The sequence below is a fragment of the Lactuca sativa genome, chromosome 3 (genome assembly GCF_002870075.4).
Source record: "Lactuca sativa cultivar Salinas chromosome 3, Lsat_Salinas_v11, whole genome shotgun sequence".
Lineage (NCBI taxonomy): Eukaryota > Viridiplantae > Streptophyta > Magnoliopsida > Asterales > Asteraceae > Lactuca > Lactuca sativa.
In genome coordinates, this window is record NC_056625.2 from 36,654,170 (window position 1) to 36,681,890 (window position 27,721).

Genomic DNA, 27,721 nt, shown 5'->3' on the forward strand with positions numbered 1-27,721 from the left:
TTTTTTTTAAGAAAATGACAAAGTAAAAAGCTTATAATTATAATCTTACTCTAAAGAGTCAGTTGACGTACTAATTGATAGCTGAAAAACCACTTAATAAAAAATAATGTTTGAAAAAAATGCTGAGAAACTAATAGAAATATATAACATGACATAAAAACACATTTAATATACTATATTTTTTTTATAATTAATTATGGATATAATTATAATTTTTTTAAAAAAACTTATGAAAAGTTAGTTTAACTAGATTTTAGTTATTTTAATTGCTAAACATTTCAACTTAAAAAAGATCAAAAAATAAGTTAACTTATCACTTATCTGTAACATGTCAAACACATATTATAATTATTAGGATATCTTAGAATTAAAAACTGTTTCTAATTCATCTTCATGATTTTTCAGTTTATTATCATATATTTTTCTTATGTTAATAATGTTACTAATAGAGTAATTTATCGCTCGCATAAAATTCAAACGACAAAACTTGTAGAAGTTATATAAGGGACTGATCGTCGCATAGTTGATACTTTAGGAAAAACATTGACTATAATTAAGTTGTAAGGACTCAATTTGTACGTGTTGGATAGCTCAGGGTCCTGAAAATTTTGAGCAATATTTAAACTTGCCCCTCTCTTCTCTCTCTCCCTCCATATATGAATACCTCCACTTCTTGTTCGTGGCCTTCCAGCATTCTCCTTTTTTCTCTGGAGAGTGAAACCTAATATTGTCGCCGATCGTTCAGAATTCGTTTTCATTTTTTTGAAGTGTTGAAATCCAGGCCGAATCATCTCTCTGTTACGTTGTTCAAATTCGTCGATCTATGCTATCGTTTTGGTAATTTCAACTCTATACATGGCTCTGTGTGTGCGTCTGCGTCAGTATGTATTCGTTTTTTGGTTTAACGCTAAAATCCGTATGTATCCGTTTTTTATATAATACAGAAGTGGGATTGTATGAATAATTGGAGGTGGCGACCCCCATTGAGGTTTTCATGTGTTTATTTATCGACGTGATATTGTGAATTTCTAATTTACGAATTGTTTTGACAGGTGAAGGGCTTCTGATATTGGTCGTTAGTTTGATGGAAGGGCCTGATCAATTGGCTACAATGGGGGCTGATTTAGGATCATTGGTTGGAAAGATGAATACTACTACACTTAGCACCTCAGAGTACGCTTCCATTGTTAATATGAATCTGTTTGTTGCTCTTCTTTGTGCTTGTATCGTGATTGGCCATCTTTTGGAGGAGAGCCGGTGGATGAATGAATCTATCACCGCCCTATTCATCGTAAGTATATTTATGCTAATCATTAAAATCGAAACAATACGTTTATTTTTCTGGAATTTGATGAAATCTTTATAGATTTAATCACAGGAGTTGTGAATTCTGATCAATTTTTTTGGTGATCAAAGGAGAAAAAGAAATTTGAATTTAATAGTTACTTTTTCGTGGATGACAATGACAGGGTCTATGCACTGGTGCTATTATTTTGTTAAGTACTGGAGGAACAAATTCACATCTGTTTGTCTTTAGTGAAGACCTTTTCTTCATTTACCTTCTTCCACCGATCATCTTCAATGCAGGGTGTGTTTTACTCTTTTCAAAAGTTATATATGATTATGAATTATGATCTGTTTGCTTTGAATGTTTCTATTTTCTTTGCAATAAAAAATCAACAGGTTCCAGGTAAAGAAGAAACAGTTTTTCCGCAATTTCATGACCATTGTGCTATTTGGTGCTATTGGCACTGTAATATCCTTCACCATCATCTCATATGGTATAAACCAACATCTTCACTTTAATACAATCTCCATTTCATATTTTTATCATATGATAAAATATATGTAGATTTTGTAAATTATCACATATGAACAATTTTGTCTAACTTCTTTTTACAGGGGCTATAAACATTTTCAAAAGAATGAATGTTGGCTCTCTTGACCTAGGAGATTTTCTTGGTATCATTTACTCCTTACTTTTTATCACTTTTCATTAATGTCTCTTAATTTCCTAACATTTCCAACTTTTTTTTTTTCCTTTCCAGCCTTAGGTGCAATCTTTTCTGCAACAGATTCTGTTTGCACTTTGCAGGTCAATAAACATCATTAAGATTTTATATAATCATAATTAAAGTATTAGACCCTGTTTGTGAGATAACATATTATCTTATTTAACAATCCAGGTGCTGAATCAAGATGAGACCCCTTTATTGTACAGTTTGGTGTTTGGGGAAGGGGTAGTGAATGATGCCACATCAGTAGTGATCTTTAATGCAGTCCAAAACTTTGATTTAAGTAGGATCACAACAAGTGATGCATTTCAGTTAGTAGGAAATTTCTTCTATTTATTTGTCACAAGCACAGTCTTAGGAGCTGGTGTGAGTCTCATCTATCCATATTCTTAACAATTTTCCTAAATATTCAGCATTTAAAAAATTAAATTCTGTCTTGGAAGACATGATCATGTGACGTCTGACGTGGCATTTTATCTCTCTTTATGCAGGCTGGGCTGTTAAGTGCGTATATCATAAAAAAGTTATACTTTGGAAGGTACATAGAATTATAGATTGCATTTTTTTTTCTTCATAAGTTGATATTTTTATATATATATAAAAAAAAAAAACTATTCTTTGGGTTGCTGAATTATAGACATTCAACGGATCGAGAAGTTGCTATCATGATTCTAATGGCTTATATGTCATATATGCTAGCTGAAGTAAGATTTTTCCCACATTTAGCTTTCAACCTATATTAGTTAATAAGCTTTGGGTAGTTAGTTAGGTACTTAATAAATAACACTTATTCTATGTTTGCAGTTATTCTATTTGAGTGGCATTCTCACAGTATTCTTCTGTGGAATTGTAATGTCCCATTACACTTGGCATAATGTTACAGAAAAATCAAGAGTCACTACCAAGTATGCCTACCTACTCTAATTGTAATACTATATTTTTGAAGAACTCATTAGCTCATCACTATCTTTACTCACTCATATTTTCAGGCATGCCTTTGCAACACTGTCGTTTATTTCAGAGCTTTTTATCTTTCTTTATGTTGGTATGGATGCTTTGGATATTGAAAAATGGAACTTCGTACAAGACAGGTATTTTGCATAAAACTTAGGCCCCAATCCATTTGTTACATCTGACAGAATAGAACAGAACAAGTTGCACTGTGTTGTTTATTGTGCTTTGGACAGAAACCGATGTTAATGATACAAAAGTCGTAAATGCCCTTCTCATCCTCGTCATAATCGTTTCTTTTTTTTTTGGTATGTCAGCCCTGGAAAATCAATCGGAGTGAGCTCAATTTTACTGGGGTTAGTTTTGGTTGGAAGAGGATGCTTTGTTTTCCCCTTATCATTTTTAGCCAACTTAGCAAAGAAGAATGCACACGAGAAAATTACTTTTAGGCAGCAAGTAAGTACTAAGTATGATCTTATTATTAATCTTCATGTTTCCACTTTAAGCATCTTACTAAAAATAAATCCTCAACTTCTTACCTTAAACTTTGATATTTTAAGGTTTTGATTTGGTGGGCTGGTCTTATGAGAGGTGCTGTGTCCATGGCCCTTGCTTATAACCAGGTCAATTATTTAATAATTTTTTTTTAAACCATGAGTTATAACATCTATCATGGTTTTAAGTCTCTACTAGTCTATAACTTTTTGTTCATGGTCCAGTTCACAAGGCTAGGTCATACACAGTTGCGTGGGAATGCAATCATGATAACAAGTACAATCACTGTAGTCCTTTTCAGTACAGTGGTAAAGTACTCTTAATCTTGGTTACTATTTAACATAACATGTTTGTTTGTTTTTTTTTAATATATTTTTTTTTGGGTAGGTTTTTGGATTGATAACAAAGCCTCTAGTGAGGCTATTGCTACCTCCATCTAAAAACATGTCGCGAATGGCTTCGTCAGAGCCAACGAGCCCAAAATCGTTTGTGGTCCCGCTTTTAGGAAATGAGCGGGACCCGGAAGCTGGAGGGGGTCAAGAAGCAACATCGGTGCTCCATCCAGCGAATCTACGTGTGCTTCTTTCAACACCTTCTCATACAGTTCATTATTATTGGAGAAAGTTTGATAATGCTTTTATGCGTCCTGTTTTTGGGGGTCGTGGTTTTGTCCCGTATATTCCGGGGACACCTACGGAACAAAGTGTTCATAATTTGATCCCTGAAGGGGGGAATAACTGAAAAAACAAAACGGCTTTTAATTTTATTTATTTTTGGGATATTATATATGGTGCTGGGTTTGTTGTTTTATAGGGCAGACTTAAAGGAGGCAATTAATTAAACAGATAGTCAAGTGAAGTGAGTGATGGTTTGATTCAATTTTGGTTTTGTAAATTATGTTGTTTTATTTCATATTTATATATGTGTAACAAATCTCATGAGTATTTGTTTGATTTTGTATATCTCATTACATATATCAATGAATATGGATATTAATATTGTACGCTGTCCATTATCTGCCTAGCTATCTGTAGTGTGATATCATATATAAATTAAATGGAAAACATATAGAAACTCAGAATTTTCAGTGTTAATTAAATGTCGTAGAGTAGCAACATATTTTCATATATGTTTCGTTTTCTGCTACCTTCAATTTGTATACCATATCTCTTTAAACATGGAAAAAGGTTCCACCTTGCAGCTTGATTATATTTTTAGCTTGCACAACTAATGTTGATTATGTGACATCTACATGACTACATGTCATATGTGTGGCGATCGCTATGTGTAAATGTAACTTTTAAAAGTCACAAAACATATTTTCCGGTTTGTCTAACTTAGGTCGTTCTTTTTTCTTACACGTTTACTCATTGTACTTTCAAGATCTCTCTAACCTTTATAGTGATAAAATAATCATAATGCCCCCTCAGTTGTGTACCTCTTTACCAAACACCCTTTTTGTTGCCCCTTGTGATCTCCTCGCTGGCCACCACCTTCCTAATTTGGTCTACTCTGTGCTTCACACACCACAGCAAATCTGTCGCTGTGGGATGGGATTTAACAACGGATTTCCCGTGGATACAAAGCCGTCGCATAAAACGGCATAGGAAAACTTTAACCATGATTAGCGACCAAACTAGCTGTCGCTAATTCGATACCAAACAAACAGTCACAACTTTGTCGGAGGTCAGCAACAAATATTTTGCCAACAAAATAGCGATAGATTGTGATAGACTTGTTAGAAATGGAAAGTCGCAATGCTAAATTAACAGGTTTTTTGTTAGAAAATAAAATATAAATTATATCCATATATTTCTATATTAAGACATAAAAATCTAAAAAACAAACAAAACCTTATCAATCTAAGCAATACGCATAAATCTACAAACATAAAAACAAAGCCGGTTGGTTGATTATGAACGCGTGCAAAAATAAAAAAATGGGCCCCTAACAAATTTGGATTAACAACGCCGCCGACTCCATTTTAAACTCATTGAAATCAATCTTTCTTGTATGATGATTTCTTCTTAATGCTAAATGGAACTAGACATGAAGAAGACCAAGACCAAGACCAAGACTAAGAAGAAGCAGACCATCGATTCCAAATGGAACCTGGACGAAGTCATCCAATACTCCATAAATGATTGTTCATGAAGATTACCATTAATAGAATCCGATGGTGGTAATAATTTGATGGCAGGATTTGACCAACAAAACAACGTAAGTTGTCGAATCAAAAGCGCATCTTCAGGTTCTGAAATTTTGTTTAATTGGATTTGAGTAATTTGACCAACAAGATAACAAACGTCGTCGAATAAAAAAACACATCTTCAAGGATTCTATGTTTCGTTACTAACTTTTCAACTTATTGTACTTAATTGATTGGTTCCTTGAAATGTTTTCCCTATATATGAACATCAATTCTATGTTTGGTTACTAATTTGCTTCTTCTCCTTTTGTTTTTGTTATCAAGGAGTGCATGACAATGGAAAAGAAGGTACACAAACTGTCAAAATAATTCAGAGCCTTTGTTTGTCATTATGCACGTTTTATTTACCCTTTTACCAAGTCTAGCTAATTGAATAAGTCCAACCCATATAGGCATGTGATTACTGTTTTTATGCAGATAGGTAGAGTCACTTTCCTAGTTTTTAGCTTTGCTTTAGTTGTTTAAATAGGATGGCAATATGCCCATTTAGTATTATCTCCTGTTATGTGAATAAAGTGCAGAATTTGCCCTCCTGTTATGTGTTCATTTTTGTTTTACTTTCCTGCCCTTTAGACTTGTGTTCCTCTTTTGTCCATGTCTAATACCAACATTTGTTATCAAAGCAAACCTGGTGCATGCCCAAATATCAATCTCTTGAAGAGATGACAGGAAACAATGGTAATGGTGAAAAAGATAGTCAGGTCACACTTCATTATCCAATGTTGTCAAGGTCCAACTATGCTGCTTGGGCAATCAAGATGAGGGTGTTCATGCAGGCCCAAGGAGTTTGGGATGCTGTTGAACCTAGGACTACAAACACAGTAGTTGAAGTTAAGAAGGACAAAATGGCATTGACGACTATTTATCAAGGGATACCAGTGGATTTGCTGTTGTCATTTTGAAGACAATGTTTATGGGGGCAGACAGAGTGAGAACAGCAAGAGTTCAAACTTTAAAAGCAGAATTTGAAGCCTTGAATATGAAGGAGTCAGAAAGTGTAGATGAGTTCACTGTAAAGGTGAATGATATAGTAAGCACTATGCGTGCTCTGGGTGACACCATGGAAGAAGAATATGTAGTGAAGAAGCTATTAAGAGCAGTTCCATCCAAGTTCCTATAGTTTGCTTCTACACTGGAACAATTTGGGGATTTGACTGTGATGACAGTTGAAGAAGTAGTGGGAAGATTGAAGGCCCATGAAGAACGTATGAAAGGCCATAGTGAACCAGATGATAAAAAGCTTCTCATGACTTAACAAGAATGGACTGAAAAGAACAAGAAGAAGGCTGAAGGTGACTCCAAAAGCACCCCAAAAGGGAACCGTGGTGGATCTTGGTCATCACGGGGAAGAGGAAGGGGTCGAGGCAGAGGTGGTGGACGCAGTGGTCGTGGAAGAGGCAGCTCTCATCACCAAAAGAATGGGAACAATGGTGGGACCATTAGTCAAGACAAGAGTAGTGTACAATGCTATAATTGTCAAGATTATGGACATTATGTTGCTGAGTGTAAGAATCCAAGAAAAGAAAGAAATCAAGAAAATAACTTGATTCAAGAAGACAGGGAACCAGCCCTCCTATTGTCATATCTTGAAGATAGAGAAGTCGGTGAAGTATTCTTAAATGAAGAAAGTGTGAATCCAAAGTTAAGAACAAGGCAAGGAGAGTTGAACCAAAGTAAAGTGTGGTACCTTGACATTGGGGCAAGCAATCACATGACTGGTGACAAGGACAAGTTCCGTGATTTGAACAAAAAAATTCAAGGGTATATAAAGTTTCAGAATGCATCCAAAGTTAGAATTAAAGGAAAAGGCTCAATTGTGTTTCAGTGCAAAGATGGTGGTCAATGAAAGCTGAATGAGCTATACTACATTCCTGATTTGTGCAGTAATATAGTTAGCTTGGGTCAGTTAGCAGAGGGAGGAGATGAAATCAGGATTAAGGACCCATTTTTATGGGTTCATGATGCTACTGGAAAACTGTTAATGAAGGTCCAAAGGTCACCCAATAGAATCTACAAGATAGAGCTGGAAGAGGCTAGAGCAGTGTGTCTGACTGCTCAAATCAATGACCCAACATGGTTGTGGCATGCGAGATTGGGTCAGATAAACTTCAATTCAATGAAGCACATGGCAGAAAAGAAGTTGATTGAAGGGATACCCAAGATAAACATTCCTTTACAGCCTTGTGAAGGGTGTTTAGTGAGAAAGCAGACAAGGAATCCTTTCCCCTCACACACGAATTACAAATCAAAGAAGATACTGGAACTTGTTCATGGGGATCTTTGTGGCCCGGTTTCACTTCCTACACCCTCAGGGAACAGGTATTTCATGTTACTGGTTGATGACTATAGCAGGGTGATGTGGGTTTATTTGATGAAAACGAAAGATGAAGCTCTTCAAATCTTTAAGAACTTTAGAGGGAAGGTAGAAATCAAAACAGGTGAAAAAGTGAAGGTTCTTAGAACGGACCATGGGGGTGAATTTCTGTCAAACCAATTCACCTCATACTATAATGAGACAGGATTGGAGAGACACTACACATCACCATACCCCCCACAACAAAATGGTGTGGTGGAGAGACGAAACCGAACAGTATTGGAGATGGTTAGATGTAATTTGAAGACCATGAGAATGTCAGACATCCTGTGGGGCGAAGCTGTAACTCACTCGGTTTATGTCCTAAACAGGGCACACACGAAAGCATTGAAAGACACAACTCCTTACGAGATGTGGACTGGGAGAAAACCACATGTCGAACACCTTAGGGTGTTTGGTTGTGTCGCACATATGAGAATTGCAAAAGGCCACCTGAAGAAATTAGACGAGAGGAGTATGAGATTGGTTCATCTAAGAATTGAAAAGGGAACAAAGGCTTATAGGTTGTTGGACTTGGATACTGGGAAGATATATGTGAGCCGAGACATACTCTTTGATGAACAACAAGGTTGGGTGTGGGAGAAGTGTAGGAAGATTAAAGCGATACCAGGTATGAGTTTCACTGTCGAAGATTACAACCTAGACGAGGTTTATGATGATGAAGTCGAGTGGGAACCTAATACACCACAACAAGAACATGGTCCATCGCAAATTGATAGTAATTGGGCTGAAGGTTCCCAACCCATTAATTCTCCCGTTGACTCTCAGTCAAGCCCACAAAGTATGTCGATAAACACACTGGGTACGCCCAATTCACCCATCACTTTAAATTCCCAAATTCTGATTACATCCCCGAGCACTACTTCGAGCTCCACAGACGATGGTGCTCCAAAACGTTACCGGCTACTTAGAGACTTGTACGAGAACACAGAAGAAATTCAAATACCCATAGAAGAACTCATGATGATACGCAACAATGAAGAACCTGCATCATATACAGAAGCGAGTAAGAAAAACAAATGGATAAAAGCAATGGACGAAGAAGTGGCGTCAATTGAGAAGAACAACACTTGGAGTCTAGTTGATCTTCCAAAGAATCGAAAAGCCATAGGATTGAAGTGGGTATATAAGTTAAAACAAGACCCAAGTGGAAAGATTCTGAAGTATAAGGCAAGGATTGTGGCAAAGGGATACGTTCAAAAACACGGAGTTGAATACGATGGAGTTTTCGAACCAGTGGAAAGAATCGAAACAGTACACGTAATTATGGCCCTAGCAGGTACCAGTGAATGGCGAGTGCACCATCTTGATGTAAAGTCTGCGTTCCTAAACGGGAACTTGGAGGAAGAAGTATATGTTTCACAATCTGATGGTTACAAGAAAGAGGGTGAAATATAGAAGGTCTACAGGTTGTCAAACACGCTCTACGGGCTAAAGCAAGCACCGAGGGCCTAGAATGCATGTCTAGATAAGTATTTGAAAAGTTTGGGTTTCATAAGATATGCACTGGAATACTTTGTATATACGAAGAAGGAGGATGATGGCATTTTCATTGTGGGAGTGTATGTGGACATTTGTTGGTAACAGGTAGCTGTGATCAAAGTATTCAGAACTTCAAGAAAGATATGAATGTCAAATTCAAGATGAGCGATCTGGGTTTTTTACTTACTACCTGGGTATTGAGGTAAATCAACAAAATATAGGCATCACACTGAAGCAGGAAGCATAAGTAAAGAGTATCCTTGCCAAGACTCGAATGCTAGACTGCAATCCCACTAGAAGCCTAATGGAACACAAATTGAAGCTAAGAAAAGATGAAGAAGGAGAATTGGTAAATCCCACAAAATACAGGAGCTTAGTTGAAGGACTAAGGTACTTGGCACATACCCGTCCTGACATCACATTTGCAGTTGGAGTGGTCAGGTTCATGGAAAAACCAACAATAAAGCATCTTCAAGCCGTGAAAACCATACTAAGGTATGTAAACGGAACCTTAAACTATGGTTTAGAATACACAAAAGGAGAAAGAGAAGTCAAAATCATTGGGTACACGGACAATGATTTAGCAAAAGATGAAAATGACAGGAAAAGCACGGGTGGTATGGCGTTTTATGTAAATGGAAATTTAGTGTCATGGGCATCTCAGAAACAGAGATGTGTAGCTCTGTCTTCCTGTGAGGCAGAGTTTATGGCAGCTACCATGGCGGCTTGTCAAGGGATATGGCTGAGACGACTTCTCACTAATATAACATGTCAAGCTATAACACCTGTGACCATGTATGTTGATAATAGGTCAGTCCTTGAACTCATGAAAAACCCTGTGTTCCATGGCAGGTAAACACATCGACATAAGATTTCATCTTATCAGAGAATGTGCGGAGAATGGTGAAATAGCTGTGACTCACGTATGTGGAAAGGAGCAGAAAGCAGACCTGCTCACAAAACCATTAACAAGAGTGAAACATGAAGAAATGAGAAATCTTATTGGAGTGAAGAAGATTGGAAGCTCTGAATTAAAGGGGAAATGTCAAAATAATTCAGAGCCTTTGTCATTATGCACGTTTTATTTACCCTTTTACCAAGTCTAGCTAATTGAATAAGTCCAACCCATGTAGGCATGTGGTTCCTGTTTTTATGCAGATAGGTAGTGTCATTTCCTAGTTTTTAGCTTTGCTTTAGTTGTTTAAATAGGATGGTAATATGTACGTTTAGTATTATCTCCTTTTGTTATTTTCCTGTTATGTGAATAAAGTGCAGAATTTTCCCTCCTGTTCTGTGTTCATTTTTGTTTTACTTTCCCGCCCTTTAGACCTGTGCTCCTCTTTTGTCCCGTCTAATACCAACACAGACATAATTGCTAAGTGAAAGATAATATATTATATATTTAAGTGTGGTTTTTTTTTTGTGTCTAACCTTTCATCACTGATATCCAGATAATAATATCATCATTTGCTTTAATCTTTACACCTCTCCTTTCCTTATACTTCACATTTCAAGAAAAAAAGTTTATGGCTATATATATGGAGCCAAAAGAAAAAGATGATGCAATTTCAATCAGCTTGTTATAGTTTGTTGATTTAGGATCATTATGTAATTTTGTTTTATACTACAATACGCAATCTAGACTATTTTTCATAATTTTCTAAATACCTTAATAACTTTTAATGTGATATATATATATATATATATATATATATATATATATATATATATATATATATATATATATATATATTGACATCTGTTGTGTGGAAATGTGGATAATGTTATTATGTGAAAATGACAAAGAAAATATGTTATTTGATAATATGAATACGTTCAATCTTACATAACTATTGTTATTATCACACATTCTCACTAATTAAATCGTCTATAAAGTTATTATAGACTTTTTATTATTATTCTCATTCTGTCAGAATGTTGTTAGAATGTTTATTTAGTCGTATTCTGTAAGAATGAAAAAGAGTGAAAAACGATGTGTGAGAACAAAAATGAATAAGAATTAGTGAGAATGCATGAAGATGATGATATTTGTTTGAGGTTAAACATATTCGCATTACTAAAAAATTTATTCTCTTAGTAATTCTCATAGAATAACACTGTCCACACGTCCGCACAATAGTTGTCCATCCACATTATACCTACCCCTATATATATATATATATATATATATATATATATATACACACACACACACACACACACATACTTATAAGGCTAGCATTTTTTTCTTGAATCTCATGCATTTGAAACCCTATTTTTTTTAACTTTCTCAAACCACATTCATTTGAAACCCCCTTTTTTAACTAATACAACTCAAAAGTTTTCTTAATTATGATTTAACACTCAAAAGTTTAATAACTTATATTATGTTTAATTAGCATTTAGTGAAAAGTTTACTATATAAAGGCCAATCTTTTGTGTCTTTTGTTTTATATAAAATCTTACATGTAAGAAGGATTTGAAGATATTATGATTCAAAAGTTTTCATATAGTTGAAGCATTCACGATCCAAATATGATGATTTGAAGAAATGGGTTATGTCGCATCGATGGTAATCATAATATGATTTTTTCTTTCAACCAAAAGAAATGAAGCTTTTCTATTCTTTCTTTATATTCAATTTCTCATTTAATATTTATATGTGATTTGTGTGTATTACTCAATCTTGAATGTGGCTCTCCAAACATCAATGTTTTGCTTCGAATATCTTTCTGATTCTTCTTTTTCAAGAAAAATATTTTGATTGCAGGTTAGTGAAGAATTGTCATCAAGTTTCTATGGTTGAATGGTGTTAAATGAAGAAAGAAGATTCATAAAATGGATATAGGTTTTTTTGTTTGAGCAAAGTTAACAAATGTTAGTTTTTTCTTTTGATTTAAATGTATGTTTATGTAACATCTTTATTTATATATTCAACCACTCAATGCTCTTATTTATTTGATTGTAGTTTTTCTATTTCATTATGTTTATTTTCTATTATTTTTTTGTTAGGTTATCCTACACAACATATTTAAAAGACAATATTTAAAAGATAACATAATTTATTTAAAAGATAACATAATTTTGAACGTTTGATATGTAATTATAATAGACTTATCATGATATGTTCTTCATATGAAAGTAATTTATCCATATTACTACGACAAGGATTACATATGACATTTATGAATATATATATATTATATGTGATTTGTTTAACATGTATATGCACCTATGTATGTTATAAATTTATAATTAAATATATTTATGTCTAATAATTGAAAGGATTAAAATGATGCATCAAAACCAGTTATTTAGACGAATATAATAATAATAATAATAATAATAATAATAATAATAATAATAATAATAAATATACATTTCCAAGTATCGCATTCATTTGAAACTCACACTACAACTCAAGAGTTTTCTAATTTATGTATATTTATTAGTTACAACTCAAGAGTTTTTTAACTTATGATTATTAATTAGTAATCACTAATAACTTTTTATTTTCCTTTCTTTTATAAGGTTGTAAAGAGTTGCTCATTAAAAACATTAATGTATTTGAAGAGATTTGTGATTTAAATATGAAGAGTTAATATAAATGTTATAATAGATGTTTTAATGTTTTTATTTTATTAAAAGTTATAGTGTTTATTTTTCATATTTTTTATTATTCGTTGTATATATATCTTTTTTAATACAAATGTTATAATAGATGTTTTTCTATTTTTATGTTACTAAAAGTTGCAGTTTATATTTTTGTTCATACATTTTGTTACCCGTTATATTATCATTCATTTGATATATAATTTACACAATTATAAACGGTTTATAAAATTATCAAATAATCTACTATCCTAATAAAACAGTACCAATATGACACGTGTCAATTACTCAGCCTTTCTCCACCTTTTTCTCCCGCTCAATTTTCCAATGTGATGTTCCTATTTTGCCCTTTTATGCTTAAAAGTCACGTAGATTAGGATTAGGAAAGTGAATCCTTGGATGAATAATATCAAATTTCAAAATGAAATCCTACTTTATGGCACAAGATTGTAACTGACTAAGAGTTTCCAGTTTTTTTCCCGAGAAATCAACTATGTAATCACGAAAAATTTGTGATCTGATTACGAACATCCCAATATTTGAGGAACGAAATTGAATGGTTGTGTTTTTTGTTATTGTTCAAACCAAATCAAATCTAACTCTTTGTGGTAATGTCTTTCTCTCTCTTCTTCTTCTTCTTATTCCACCATAGCTCCATTCGTATGTTAGATTAAGATTGTTTGATGTACAACAACTATTATGTAATAAATCAGTATAAGTTTGGGTGGATTTTGAAGAGGTATTTCCAAAAGTCAACTCCTGCTTCGATTTTGCGGAGGGTATTTATTTCTAAGAAGCGATCTTCATGAGTGACCTGGATTGATTCTATTTTGAGTCTCTGTGATTTAGGTTGTGGAGAAGGACATCATGACTGGAACATGAGGGTCATCGACAGGGATGAGAGTTGCCCGCAGAAGGAACAGAGAGGGAAATAGGAGAACGAGGAGGGTTGCCAGGGCAAGGTAACTATACCTTTAATTTATAGCGAATATAACTTTATTGTTCATGACGGTCATAGGAAAACCTTCTAATTGACATGCATTTTAAGTCCTGATAAATATTGTCACGATTAAGTTGGCAGGTTTGAAGATGCACACCACATGCTTGATGAAATGTTTGAAAGAAAATGGTTAGTGTAGTTAAGATTAGTTTGGTTTATTGATTTTCTTTGGGCTATAAAGAAATCTATAAACAGTATTTTCATCAGCTACTCAAGCACAAGGTGATGATAAATTCTGATTTCCCTTTTGTTAATAAACTCCTCTTACTTCTTATGGTTCCATTAACATGATACTTTTTTTTATAGACGATTGAGATGGCAAACAAGACTCTGAAACCAATTCCTATAAAGTAAATTCTTAATCATCTTTCTTTTTATTGAATTATTAGGTTTCTTTTAAATTTAGAACCATATATAACATTTGGACCTGCATTTGACTAATAAAGATTGCATCTCTCTTTTGGGGTAATCAATATTCATATTCTTTGAACTTTTTTTATCATCTATGTATATGTATATATCAACCATCGATCCAATCCATGGTACTTTTATGTGTTACTAATTGGCAAATTACTCCATATGCTTGAACTTGATTATGATGCAGATAAAGCATTTAAAAAATTAAATAATATCGAGCTAGAATTTTTGTGAAAATAATTTCATGATGGGGACAGACATGATGTCAAAGAAAAAGCCATTGATATTCCATCAATTCGACCAGGATTTGAATCTCTTACATCTTTTACTCTAAAAAGAGTTAAAGATAACAATGTTCTTGTCCCTATGAGTATTTTTGAACAACATCCAAGAACGAAGCATATATTGAGAAAAGTGACGATGAAAAGATTAAGATGCCTGTTAGGCCTAGACCTTGGATAAACTATGGCTAATTGATAGCAATTCACAAGATGCGTCTACATTTGAAAAGGTTTGTATTAAAATATTGTTTTTAATCAATTAAATTTATTAATAGTGTATATAAGATGTTTGTCGATTGTACGGTATTAATGTAGAACTAAACTTCAAACAATCGGATCTCTGAAGCGGTTATTCGTGGATGTGAAGAGTGTAGTCATCGCCAAAAGGTTAATATAATTCAATATTACAATTTTTTACTTTATACTCTGAAGGGGTTATTCGTGGGTTTCTCCATTTTAATTGTTAATTTGTTAATTTGTTAATTTGATGGGTTTTTTTCTTAGTAAATATCATTTTCGTGTTTCTTGGATTATATAGAATCTTGGGTGTAATAGTTCAAATTCAGTAATGAGCGTAAGATGGCTTTGAGTTCCATCGCACTCTTCTGTTTTAGGATCTGTATTGGCTGTCTGGTAGAAATCAAGCATAAAGAAAGTCCTCATGAATATAATCATTATGTTGTTTATGATCCTAAACAGGTAATTGTTGTTAATTTTAAGAGTATATGTGCTTTTTTAATCAAGGGTAAAATGGTCATTTGTTGACCATTTGTTCTTTTTGGGTTTGAAGGTTATTATAAGGTTTTTGGTTGGAGTGAAGTTTGAATAACAATATGGTTTGTATGAAGAAGTTGATCTGCTTATGTTGATGCTCATGTTATTTGATGTGGATAAAAGTTTTTGTTTGTCTTTTCTAGAAGGATTGAAATTTAGAGCCTATGGAATATGGGTAGTCTAATGTATTTCGACGTAAAAGGACATTTCAGATATTATAAGTAATTTAATATCTACATATGTTTAATCTCTAAACAATTAAAATGTTTCATATAGAAATAACTTAAAACAATAGTAGTAATTTATTAACATGTGTAAAAGAAGCTAAGAGTGTCATAATGATGTTTAGGTGCATCTCATTTATCAAAGCCATATATACTAACTTTGTCATAAATTCCTAAAACAAGCATATGATGGATTGGATACAGATTAACCGAACGTGAAAGGTAATAGTCTTTTATCATTTTAAATCAACTAATGTGTTAATTATATTAGTGAAAGGTAATAGTCTTATATTATTTTAATTCAAACGCATCATATTTTTCTATTTTTATATCATTATAAAACCAACCTACCTAAATCTGTTTTTTTTCAAAACATTCTAACAATAATTATTATTAACTGTTTGCAAATCCAATATTAATTATTATCATGCCTATTAAGTTTTAAAGTTGTTTTAATGTCTTAATTATTGTGTTAGGTCATTCTTTTTTAGGCTTAAACGATTATTTTAAAATTTTGAAGGTAAGCAATTTTACATTTATACATGTAGAATGTTGAACAGATATTCATATCGGTATATATTAATTTTAACTAATCATTTTAAACTTATAAAAGAAATGTCAAACTTTGTAAAATACTATTCTTTTCAAATCATTGATTAGTCATTATAATTTGAAATTATCAATAGTGTTTTTTTCTCATCTGTGGTTTCCACGGGTATTAACCTAGTTGTATATATCACAATGACTTAAAAATTAAACTATAATGCTTAATAAAACTAATATGTTAACTATATGTTTGCTTTACTACTAACATTTTATTTCAAAGTAGAAATATTAAATAATAATTTGGTAAAAGTTATTATTTTAACTATATAATTTTATTCTCCCGCAACGCGCGAGGATTCGCCTAGTATACTTATAAAGGAAGCATTTTTTCTTTCACCACATTTATTTGAAACTCCCATGACTTTTCACTTTCTTTCTAATAATGATTATAAGTTGGTTAATAAGGATAAATAAATATAAAACCTAAAGTGTAATCATATATAAACTAAATTTCAATAAAAGAATATATTTTCTTCTACTTATAAAGTTATGTTTTTAACTTTTAACATATTATACTTAATTTATTAGGTCTAATATGTTATTGTATGTAAACCATTATCACTTTAAAGCTACAACTTTTGAATAATTTGTATACAATATTTAAACTGTTAATTTAAATATAATCTTACGGGATCAACTTAAATATAATTTTAGTTCAACTTATACAATCTAAAGAATATTTTGTAAATAGTTAAAAGTGATAAATTGTACTGTCTTTCTAATAATGATTATAAGTTGGTTAATAAGGTTAAATAAGCATCAAACCAAAAATTTAATCATAAATAAACTAAATTTCAATATTAAAATAATATTTTTACTTCTACTTATAAAGTTATGTCTTTAACTTTTTGACATATTATTATTAATTTATTAGATTTAATATGTTGTTGTATGTAAAATATTATCAGTTTAAAGCTACAACTTTCAAACAGTTTGTACAAAATACTTAAATTGTTAATTTAAGTATAACATTACAGAGTCAACTTCAATATAAATTTCAGTTTCACATAACAAACTTAAAGAATATTTCGTGAATAGTTAGAAATGATAAATTGTAGTGTTAAATGCAAAAAACTAAATTGTAATATCAATTTAACTAATATTTCCTATTGATATTTTTATAATCGTTAAAAGTTTTCAAATAAGTAGCTTAAAATAACTAACAATAACAATAGTTAAAAATAACTCTATATAAATGATTATATTGTTACCTTTAAAATAAAATAAAAATGTTTGATATTTTAAATAATTACAATGATAGAAATTAAAACGTTAAGCAAATAAATTTTAAAAAATTAATTAACAATAACAACAACTATAAATAATATTAAACCATATATTATATTTAATTTTATTCATGAGTAACTCACAGGTAGAGATCATTCAAAAGATTGAGATTATGCAGTTTTAATAGATGTATATATTACCATATAATTCAAAATAATCAATATATTATATCAACTTAGTATACGAATTATTATATTAAATTTAACTACAACATTAATGTTATATTAAAAAAAAAACATATATTTGTAAAGAGGTCAGTTATATAGATGCTTCTGCGCAACTCGCGGGCATTCGCCCAGTCATTATATACTTATAAAGCTAATATTTTTTCTTTCACCAGATTCATTTGAAACTCTCATTCATTTTTCCTTTCACCACATTCATTTGAAACTCCGATGACTTTTCAATTTTTTTCTAATAATGATTATAAGTTGGTTAATAAGGTTAAATAAATATAAAACCTAAAGTGTAATCATATATAAACTAAATTTCAATATTAAAAGAATATATTTTCTTCTACTTATAAAGTTATGTTTTTAACTTTTAACATATTATACTTAATTTGTTAGGTCTAATATGTTGTTGTATGTAAACCATTATCATTTTAAAGCTACAACTTTTGAACAATTTGTATAAAATACTTAAATTGTTAATTTAAATATAACCTTAAAGGATCAACTTAAATATAAATTTTTGTTCAACTTAAATAACCTAAAGAATATTTTGTAAATAGTTAAAAGTGATAAATTGTAGTGTCTTTATAATATTGATTATAAGTTGGTTAATAAAGTTAAATAAGTATCAAACCTAAAGTGTAATCATAAATAAACAAAATTTCATTATTAAAATAATATTTTTACTTCTACTTATAAAGTTATGTCTTTAATTTTTAACATATTATACTTAATTTATTAGATTTAATATGTTGTTATATGTAAACCATTATCAATTTAAAGCTAAAACTTTTGAACAGCTTGGACAAAATACTTAAATTGTTAATTTAAATATAACATTACAAGGTCAACTTCAATATAAATTTCAAGTCCACTTAAAAAACCCAAAAAATATTTTGTGAATAGTTAAAAATGATAAATTGTAGTGCTAAACGCAAAAACAAAATTGTAATATCAATTTAACTAAAATATTTCCTAAATATATTTTTATAATTGTTAAAAGTTTTCAAATAGTTAGCTTAAAATAACTTACAATAACAATAGTTAAAAATAACTCTATATAAATGATTATATTGTTACCTTTAAAAGAACAAAAAACAATTGTTTGATATTTTAAATAATTACAATGATAGAAATTAAAACGTTAAACAAAATAAGTTTAGAAAAATTAATTAATATTAACTACAACTATAAATAACATTACTATATATTATATTTTATTTTATTTGATGAGTAACCCGTAGGCAGAGGTCATTCAAAAGATTGAATTATCATATAATTCAAAATAGAGTAAATTACATGGATGGACCCTATGTTTTAGAGTAATTTACGTGTTTGGTCTTTGACTTATTTTTTTAACTCGGAAGGTCCCTACTATTTTTTTTGTTTTCTTTTTTTTTTTTAGTAAAAGGCAAAAGAATAGTTCGCTTTGTGCTCACCACATGGCTGCGTGCTACTATTTTTACTATTTTTTTTGTTACGCACTTGGTCCCTATCTTACCTAAAAAGACTATTTTTCCCTTGATTTTCTAATTTATTTAAATAAACACACCCTCAACCCCACCCATTCACCTTACCTTACATACCCCATCATTTTTCCCTATTTAAATAATAGTCTTTTTTAGGTAAGACAGAGACCAAACGTGTAACAAAAACAAATAGTAGAGACATTCCGAGTTAAAAAAATAAGTTAGGGACCAAGCGTGCAAATCACCCCAAACCATATGGACCATTCGTGTAATTTACTCTTCAAAAATAATCAATATATTATATCTCCATAGTATAAGAATTATTATATCAAATTTAACAATAACATTATTGTTATATTTAAAAAAAAACATGTAAAGATTTCAGTTATATAGATGCTTCTGCGCAATGCGCGGACATTCGTCTAGTATACTTATAAAGCTTGCATTTTTTCTTGAACCACATTCATTTGAAATTCCCATGCATTTTTTCCTTTCACCACATTCATTTGAAACTCCCATGACTTTTCAATTTCTTTCTAATAATTATTATAAGTTGGTTTTGTAATCATATATAAACTAAATTTCAATATTAAAAATATATATTTTCTTCTACTTATAAAGTTTGTTTTTTAACTTTTAACATATTATACTTAATTTATTAGGTCTAATATGTTGTATGTAAACCCTTATCATTTTAAAGGTACAACTTTTGATCAATTTGTATAAAATACTTAAATTGTTAATTTAAATATAACCTTACATGATCAACTTAAATATAAATTTAGTTCAACTTAAACAACCCAAAGAATATTTGGTAAATAGTTAAAAATGATAAATTGTCGTGTCTTTCTAATAATGATTATAAATTGGTTAATAAGGATAAATAAGTATAAAACCCAAAGTGTAACAAAAAAATAAACTAAATTTCAATATTAAAATAATAGTTTTGCTTTTACTTATAAAGTTATGTATTTATATTTTAACATATTATACTTAATTTATTAGATGTAAAATTTTGTAAAGATAATAAATATAAATCCTAAAGTGTAATCATATATAAACTAAATTTCAATGTGAAAAGAATATATTATAAAGTTATGTTTTTAACTTTTAACATATTATACTTAATTTATTGGGTCTAATATGTTGTATGTAAACCATTATCATTTTAAAGCTACAACTTTAGAACAATTTGTATAAAATATTTAAATTGTTAATTTAAATATAACCTTATAGGATCAACTTAAATATAAACTTTAGTTCAACTTAAACAACCTAAAGAATATTTTGTAAATAGTTAAAAGTGATAAATTGTAGTGTCTATCTGATAATGATTATAAGTTAGTTAATAAGATTAAATAAATATCAAACCGAAAATGTAATGATAAATAAACTAAATCTTAATATTTAAATAATATTTTTACTTCTACTTATAAAGTTATGTCTTTAACTTTTAACATATTATACTCTAAGCAGTTATTGCGGTTGAAATTTCAATATCGGTCACATGCCGCTATTTGAAATTGCGGTTATCGTGGTGCTATAGCAGTGGTATAGCGGTTTCGTAATTTTATGTTTATTTTATATTATATATTTATACAAACATTAGATATTAGATTATGAATACTATATATAATTAATATCATAAAAATCATATAAAAACATAACAAAATCTATATATAATATTCTAATATACTAATATGGAAACTATAAAGTGTCAAAATGTCATCGCAGCTCAAGTCATTCGTGGTTTCTAGGTACTGAAACGGATGAGAAAGGGAAGTTGTCATTTGTTGCTTTGTATTTTGTAATTAAATATATTTATTATTTGGACTTATTAAGACAAAAAGTTTAGAGAACCAGTTAAAAAAAATAAAGATTTAATATTGAAATAACACACAATTGTTTTTTTCTTTGTCAATGTAGCCCAATATGTACGAAAATATAAAATCGGTTGTAGCGGCGCTATAACGCTGATGAGGTTCGCGGTAAATAGCGGTCAATAGCGCCGCTAATAGCGTCACCGCTATTCGTAAACGCTATTTCAAAATAGCGGTTCAGTAACACCGCAAAACGCTATAGCGCGCTATTGATAGCATAGATTATACTTAATTTATTAGATTTAATATGTTGTTGTATGTAAACCATTATCAGTTTAAAGCTACAACTTTTGAACAATTTGGACAAAATATTAAAATTGTTAATTTAAATATAACATTACAGGGTCAACTTCAATATAAATTTGAGTTCTACTTAAAAAACCCAAAGAATATTTTCTAAATAGTTAAAAGTGATAAATTTTAGTGTTAAATGCAAAAACTAAATTGTAATATTAATTTAACTTAAATATTTCCTAAAGATATTTTATAATGATTAAAAGTTTTCAAATAAGTAGCTTAAAATAATGTAACAGCCCGAATTTCCAGGTATCTTTATTGTTTTTGATTTTGGTGTTTTGAGAGGGGACTCGGCGAGTTGGAGCTCAGACTCGCTGAGTAGGGACGCGATTCTGGACGCGGGATTCGCCTGGACTCGGCGAGTTCGCGCTGTTTAATGAAACCCTAATTTCTCGGGTTTGGGACCTATTTAAAGGGCCTTATGGCCGTCATTTGTACCCAGCAGTCCATAGAGAGAAACCCTAGAGTGCTTTAGCGATTTGAGAGAGAGAAAGGAAGCATTTCTTGACCTTTATGTGTTGTTTGGCAAAGAAGAGGGAAGTCCTAGCTAAGAGGAAGCAAAGGAGGTTGCTATTCTGTGGATTTGAAGCTTAGATCGTCGATCTAAAGGTATGATTTCGGCTCATCTTCTGTTTTGTGAAGCATATTTGGATTTAGGGCTTCTTGTGGCCTTTGTTGGGTTGATTTGATGGTCAAATAGTCCCTTGCTTGTGATGAGGCTTTGGATCTAGATCCATAGAGGTCCAGAGAGCCTCATTCATCAAGCTTTATGAAGAACAATAGAGGTTATGACCTTGAGTTGTGATATTTGTTGATAATTCTTCATATATGGACATTTAGAGGTTGTATGTACACCAAGTTTGGGGCTTTACGTGATGAATCAGTCTAGGAAGGCCAGATCTATGAATTGTTGGAGCAGATCTGACCTTAGAAGCGAGTTTGAGTGATTGCATGGTATGGACTCGCCGAGTCAGATGAGCAGACTCGGCGAGTAGCTTGAAGATTGCCTTGAGTTCGCTCAGTGAGTGGTCCAGACGAGTCATAGGTTGACTCAGTGAGTCAGGGTGAGTTAGAGAGGGTTGACAGGAGGACTAAGTCGACCTGGGACTCGCCGAGTCGTTCTTGAGACTCGGCGAGTTGAGTCGGGGTGGCCCCGCGATTCTTCCAGGTGGAACTCGTCGAGTCAGGGGGAGTACTCGACGTGTAAGAAGGGAATCCTAGAGAGTTGGTGAAAACGTCTAGACTCGCCGAGTTGCCCTTGTGCACTCGCCGAGTCCGGTCAAAGTTGACTGTTGACCGTTGACCAGAGTTGACCTGTGTTGACTTCTTAGGGATAGTCAACCTTAGAGATAAAAAGTGTTAATAAGAGATGTATGATGTTATAGGGAGATTGTAGCTCAGAGGATCGAGCACGAGTGATTTCGGGATTTGCTAGCTATCGATATTCACGAGGTGAGTCTTCTCACTATACTGTACCCGGAAGGGTTTGATTGTGTGACCGGAAGGTCGGATATGATATGAGACATATGTGTTATATGTGATAAGTTAATTGTTATATGTGCTATGTATGATATGTTTAATGTGGGCCGGAAGGCGAATATGTTATGGGCCAGAAGGCGTTGTAATGTGGACCGAAGGGTTGGCGTGGGTAGGACCGGAAGGTTTACCCAGCAGGGACGGAAGTCCCCTGAGACACATGGACCGGAAGGTCAGGGCCTGGAAAGGCGTATGTGCGTAAGTTGTATTTTGGGGAACTCACTAAGCGTTTATGCTTACAGTTGTTGTGTATGTGTTTCAGGTACTAGCGAGGACCGTGGGAAGGCGCCGGCGTGATCTGTACACACTGATAGATGATTTATGATCTTGGGATTCATATGATTTGTATTATGATATGACACGTTGAATGTTTATGCCTTGTTTTGGATGAAAATACTTCCTTTTGAAATGAAAATTTTGTTTAAAAATTTCCGTTGTTACAAATTAAAATAACTTACAATAACAATAGTTAAAAATAAATCTATATAAATAATTATATTGTTACCTTTAAAAAAAATGTTTGATGTTTTAAATAATTACAATGATAGAAATTAGAAAGTTAAGCAAATAAATTTTAAAAAATTAATTAACAATAACAACTATAAATAACATTAAACCATATATTATATTTACTTTTATTAATGAGTAACCCGCAAATAGATGTCATTCAAAAGATTGAAATTAAAAAAAAAAAAACATATATTTGTAAAGATTTCAGCTATATAGATGCTTCTGCGCAACGCGCGGGTATTCGCCTAGTATATATATATATGCTACATTCTATGAGCATTCATTTTTTTTGGTCCATGGTACTTTACTAGACCATGACACTTTAATAAATAGTGCTTATACATAATTAAAAAAAAATGATGTGGTCATTCTAAATATCATGCTTGTATGTAATGAGAAAAAGATGATGTTGTAATTCTTAGTGAAGATTAATTAAGATATGGTAGATGGGGTATTGGTAAAGGCATCCCCAATACATTAAACTTATTAGAGTTTAATGGATTGACACATCATCATTTTACTTACTATACAACTCTACATTAATTTTTCTACAATGTATTGAACTCAATAGAGTTCAATAGAATATATATTTAATAATTAAAAGGTTTTTTTTTCCTATTGAAGAGTTCAATGACCATTGAATTCTATATCCATTGAATGCCAACATGACATCCCACAATGGTAGAGTTTAATCCATTGAATAACAATTAGACATGTCACCTCATTCAACTTTTCCATTGAACTATGCATTGTGGATGCTCTAAAAGTACACATTGTTTACAAAGAAGCATTTGTTGTAACGTATCCGTCTATATGCTTATACTAATAGTAGAATATGTTATTTATAGGTTCTATATTTGTGTGAACATTAATTCCCACATATTTGAACATTAATTCCTACATATTTGAATATGTTATAATCTTATTCTTGCGGCAACATGCCTAGTGTCACATAATCCAAACTTCCTTGAAATAGGCAACCAAATCTTAAAAAAAAAAAATAGCAAATTGGAACACATTTTTCTATTATGTATTGGAAAATATTTTCATTCCTCCAAAAAAACCAGTATAGATAATTTCATTACAAGTCGACAAGCCATCGATGCTCTAATATCGCTACAACAAAACATACCAAAAGAAACATATAAAATATATATAACTAATTAACATATAAAAATGAATAATGAAAAAAACCAAACCGAAAATTGACTAAAGCAGCCCGTATTCGTCTATTAGATGTTACATTCTTGAATATCGGTCTACGACTATTATGCCTTTTCTTTTAAACTCCAAATAACAAAATTACGAATTGATAGTTGCTTGAATTTCTTCCAAGCTTTTTCCTTTGGTTTCTGGCACCATTTTCACTACAAACACAATGGTAATAATACCAAATCCTGAAAACAACCAAAAGGTACCTACACCAACACACAAATGCAACAAAATTCTTTAGACCATGAATTGAAATTCTAACTATGTACACTAAATTAATCTGCAGGATTGATTGTGAATATATATATATATATATATATATATATATATATATATATATATATATATATATATATATATATATATATATATATATATATATATATATATATAAGTAGTGCGTACCCTCAGGACTCCAGTTGATGAGGAAGTTGAAACTGTAAGAAACCACCCACGCACCCAACCAATTCACTAGCACAACAAGACTCCCTGCTGCGCCTTTTATGTGCAACGGGAATATCTATGTGAACCAAAATACAAAAGGCATGCATTCACCCGTTTGTTAAATGAAACTAGGATGGATGCTATAATATAATATAATAAACAAATAAATAAACAAAAGTATATATATATATATATATATATATATATATATATATATATATATATATATATATATATATATATATATATATATGTTGCTATTACTTAACGTAACTAAATTTTGAAAGGTTACCTCAGACATGATCAGCCAAGGTACTGCTCCCATTCCTATTGAAAATGCTGCTATGAATACCAAAACACCCGAGGCAGCCAAAAGTGGAGCCCATCCAAGGAACTTGGCTTGGCCCTGGATTAATCAAACACTTAGATTTTTTTTAGCGTAGCAAGAAATAACAATGTACTTTAATTTATTTGTTTATGATATATAACATCTTACTTTCATTTATTTCTATTACAATGTTGTAATAGGAAGAAATGAATGTAGGAATTAGGATGCTATATATATTAAGCATATAAATAAAAGTATGTTGCTATTTCTTGCAAATATACAACCCATATAAGCAACGAGCGTGAACCATGAAATAAAATGCAGTTCCGGTAAGAAAAACGCCTAGACATGTCCCACATGAAGAAACCTGATAGAACAGCAAAATGTTACTTATTGCAATATTTATAACCAAATAAATCACAAAAACGACTAAAAAGTTGACTTTTGAGAGTCAAAGGGGTACAAATTATAATTAGTTGAAAGGTAATCTGTAAAGGGTTAATTGCTCTGTACTTACCAGAAGGAGAATTCTTCTTCCTGATATGTCCAGCAAGATCATGCCAACAATTGTGATAGGAATCTGGATTTAAAAATAATATATTAACGCGATATAAAAGATATAAAACCAAGAAAAAATTAGGACTTAATAAGAAAGACTACTTATTCTCTATTAAGTCGTTCTTTCTGCATTAAGGTACGGTGTATATCTTACCTGAATCAAGGCATAAGCAATGGTTCCAGATTTCCCTGAGGCAAATCCTGTGGATAAAAAGTGATCACAAAATCATTAAACTAAGCAGTTAATGATCATAAGTTCCAACTTAAGCAGTAATTTGGGTAATTACCAGCAGTTTTAAAGATTTCACTTGCATAGAATCCAATTCCATTGATTCCACACCATTGTTGGCATACCATCAATCCAACACCAATCTAAAAACAAATTCTAATTGAATAAAATTTACAGTTCATCAAGGAATTAAAGAAAAAGGAAAAATGTCCTTTGCTTACAATAACCGGTTTTATGTATCTGGCATCAAACAAATCCAGTACTCCAGCTTGAGGAAGTTTTTGAAGATTAATTATAGTTTCCTATATAAAACAAAAACCAAAGAAACAAAGAAAGAATTCGTCTTTTTGGTAAGACCAGAGTTAATTATAGTATATATCAGTTTTTCTTTGAACAAAATATAGCAGAAAAACTACAATCATACATGTATCTCATCGGCTTCAGCAGAAATGTTTGCTTTTGCACCACGGAGTTGGCGTAAAGAAGATTGAAATTCTACTTCACGTCCGACTTTTGCCTAAAATATAATACAATTATCATCTCCTACATTACTAAAAAAACCCTAATTTTTCCAATTTGTAAGAACGTACGAGCCATCTTGGGGATTCTGGGATAAACATTAGGCCAATCACCAGAAGAACAGGGGGAACGATTCCTGCAAATCAAATATTCAACCTCTCGTAAGTTTTTGGATTCATGGTTAAATTTTTTTAGTACTTTTACTGTTTTACATACCGATTAAAGCTAAAGATCTCCATGTAACAACTGTTCCCACCAAAAACGATATTGACGAACCAGTTACAATCATGAGCTGCATAAATTGATTAACAGAAAAATATGAACTACTGATACTAACTGAGCTCCACGCTTATTCATGATAAATAGTATGGAAATTTAAGGGTTTTAATTAACCTGATTGATGGTTGTTAGCCCTCCACGAAGCTCTTTTGGCGATATCTCAGCGATATATATTGGGACCTATACATATGTGAGTTAATCAACAGTTTAATTTTGATATGTTTGTGAATTGTGGATATTAATTTGTGGAGTTAATATATAGCGCTTATTTCAAATTTGAATGTAATTTTGGCAATTTAATTACCACATAAGAGAAAATTCCTATTCCATATCCAGTGAAGAACCTGCCTGTATCAAGCGAAACAGCTCCCTGAAGTAAGAAAATAAAGTAACATGAAAAATGCATGATTGGTTTGATATGATGTTGCAATTTGAAAATTAATTAATAAACTTAGTTATTATTATTATGATAATTGTGATTTAATTACCATGGCAAAATAGATTGCAAGCCATCCTGCTACGCAAAACACGGAGGACAATGCCATTGCCTGCATGTGTTG

General features: G+C 31.4%; 2 protein-coding genes and 2 long non-coding RNA genes across 6 annotated transcripts; 3 read left to right on the forward strand and 1 right to left on the reverse strand.

Annotated features, from left to right (window-relative positions):
- The first annotated feature begins 662 nt into the window (after window positions 1-662).
- Window positions 663-4,462, forward strand: LOC111876385 (sodium/hydrogen exchanger 1). Of its 2 annotated transcripts, XM_023872897.3 has the most exons (16): window positions 663-837; window positions 945-988; window positions 1,053-1,291; window positions 1,470-1,588; window positions 1,684-1,781; window positions 1,903-1,962; window positions 2,049-2,095; window positions 2,187-2,381; window positions 2,507-2,553; window positions 2,653-2,719; window positions 2,820-2,920; window positions 3,005-3,106; window positions 3,284-3,422; window positions 3,527-3,589; window positions 3,686-3,769; window positions 3,849-4,462. In XM_023872897.3, the coding sequence occupies exons 3-16, from the start codon at window positions 1,085-1,087 to the stop codon at window positions 4,200-4,202; spliced, it is 1,683 nt and encodes a 560-aa protein (XP_023728665.1). In that variant the 5' UTR covers window positions 663-837; window positions 945-988; window positions 1,053-1,084; the 3' UTR covers window positions 4,203-4,462. The 2 variants fall into 2 exon arrangements, with proteins under 2 accessions (XP_023728665.1, XP_023728664.1); XM_023872896.3 differs by lacking the exon at window positions 945-988.
- A 1,213-nt stretch (window positions 4,463-5,675) lies between these two features.
- LOC128132590 (uncharacterized) lies at window positions 5,676-12,532 on the forward strand. The gene is made up of 2 exons (XR_008230723.1): window positions 5,676-5,958; window positions 12,297-12,532. It is a non-coding gene; the product is annotated as an uncharacterized LOC128132590 (long non-coding RNA).
- A 1,013-nt stretch (window positions 12,533-13,545) lies between these two features.
- Window positions 13,546-16,121, forward strand: LOC111876390 (uncharacterized). Of its 2 annotated transcripts, XR_006189741.2 has the most exons (4): window positions 13,546-13,746; window positions 13,988-14,100; window positions 14,213-15,066; window positions 15,152-16,118. It is a non-coding gene; the product is annotated as an uncharacterized LOC111876390 (long non-coding RNA). The 2 variants fall into 2 exon arrangements; XR_002845005.3 differs by having other exon boundaries at window positions 13,546-14,100; window positions 15,152-16,121.
- An 8,600-nt stretch (window positions 16,122-24,721) lies between these two features.
- LOC128132591 (sugar transporter ERD6-like 16) lies at window positions 24,722-27,721 on the reverse strand. Its single transcript, XM_052769211.1, has 14 exons — window positions 27,650-27,721; window positions 27,466-27,531; window positions 27,276-27,341; window positions 27,099-27,174; window positions 26,954-27,018; window positions 26,788-26,880; window positions 26,585-26,665; window positions 26,422-26,506; window positions 26,289-26,335; window positions 26,094-26,156; window positions 25,884-25,943; window positions 25,541-25,654; window positions 25,210-25,324; window positions 24,722-25,010 (listed from the first exon to the last, which is right to left on the reverse strand). Exons 1-14 carry the CDS (start codon window positions 27,713-27,715, stop codon window positions 24,895-24,897), a joined length of 1,113 nt encoding a protein of 370 aa, XP_052625171.1. The 5' UTR covers window positions 27,716-27,721; the 3' UTR covers window positions 24,722-24,894.

Coding starts and splice junctions, on each gene's coding strand:
- LOC111876385 (XM_023872897.3), top strand. CDS start 1,085: ATGGAAGGGCCTGATCAATTGGCTACAATGGGGGCTGATTTAGGATCA. Junction 1,589..1,683: donor CCGATCATCTTCAATGCAGG/GTGTGTTTTACT, acceptor AAAAATCAACAG/GTTCCAGGTAAAGAAGAAAC. Junction 3,770..3,848: donor TAGTCCTTTTCAGTACAGTG/GTAAAGTACTCT, acceptor TTTTTTGGGTAG/GTTTTTGGATTGATAACAAA.
- LOC128132591 (XM_052769211.1), bottom strand. CDS start 27,715: ATGCAGGCAATGGCATTGTCCTCCGTGTTTTGCGTAGCAGGATGGCTT. Junction 26,157..26,288: donor TTGCTTATGCCTTGATTCAG/GTAAGATATACA, acceptor TTTTAAATCCAG/ATTCCTATCACAATTGTTGG. Junction 25,944..26,093: donor GAAGAAGAATTCTCCTTCTG/GTAAGTACAGAG, acceptor CTGTTCTATCAG/GTTTCTTCATGTGGGACATG.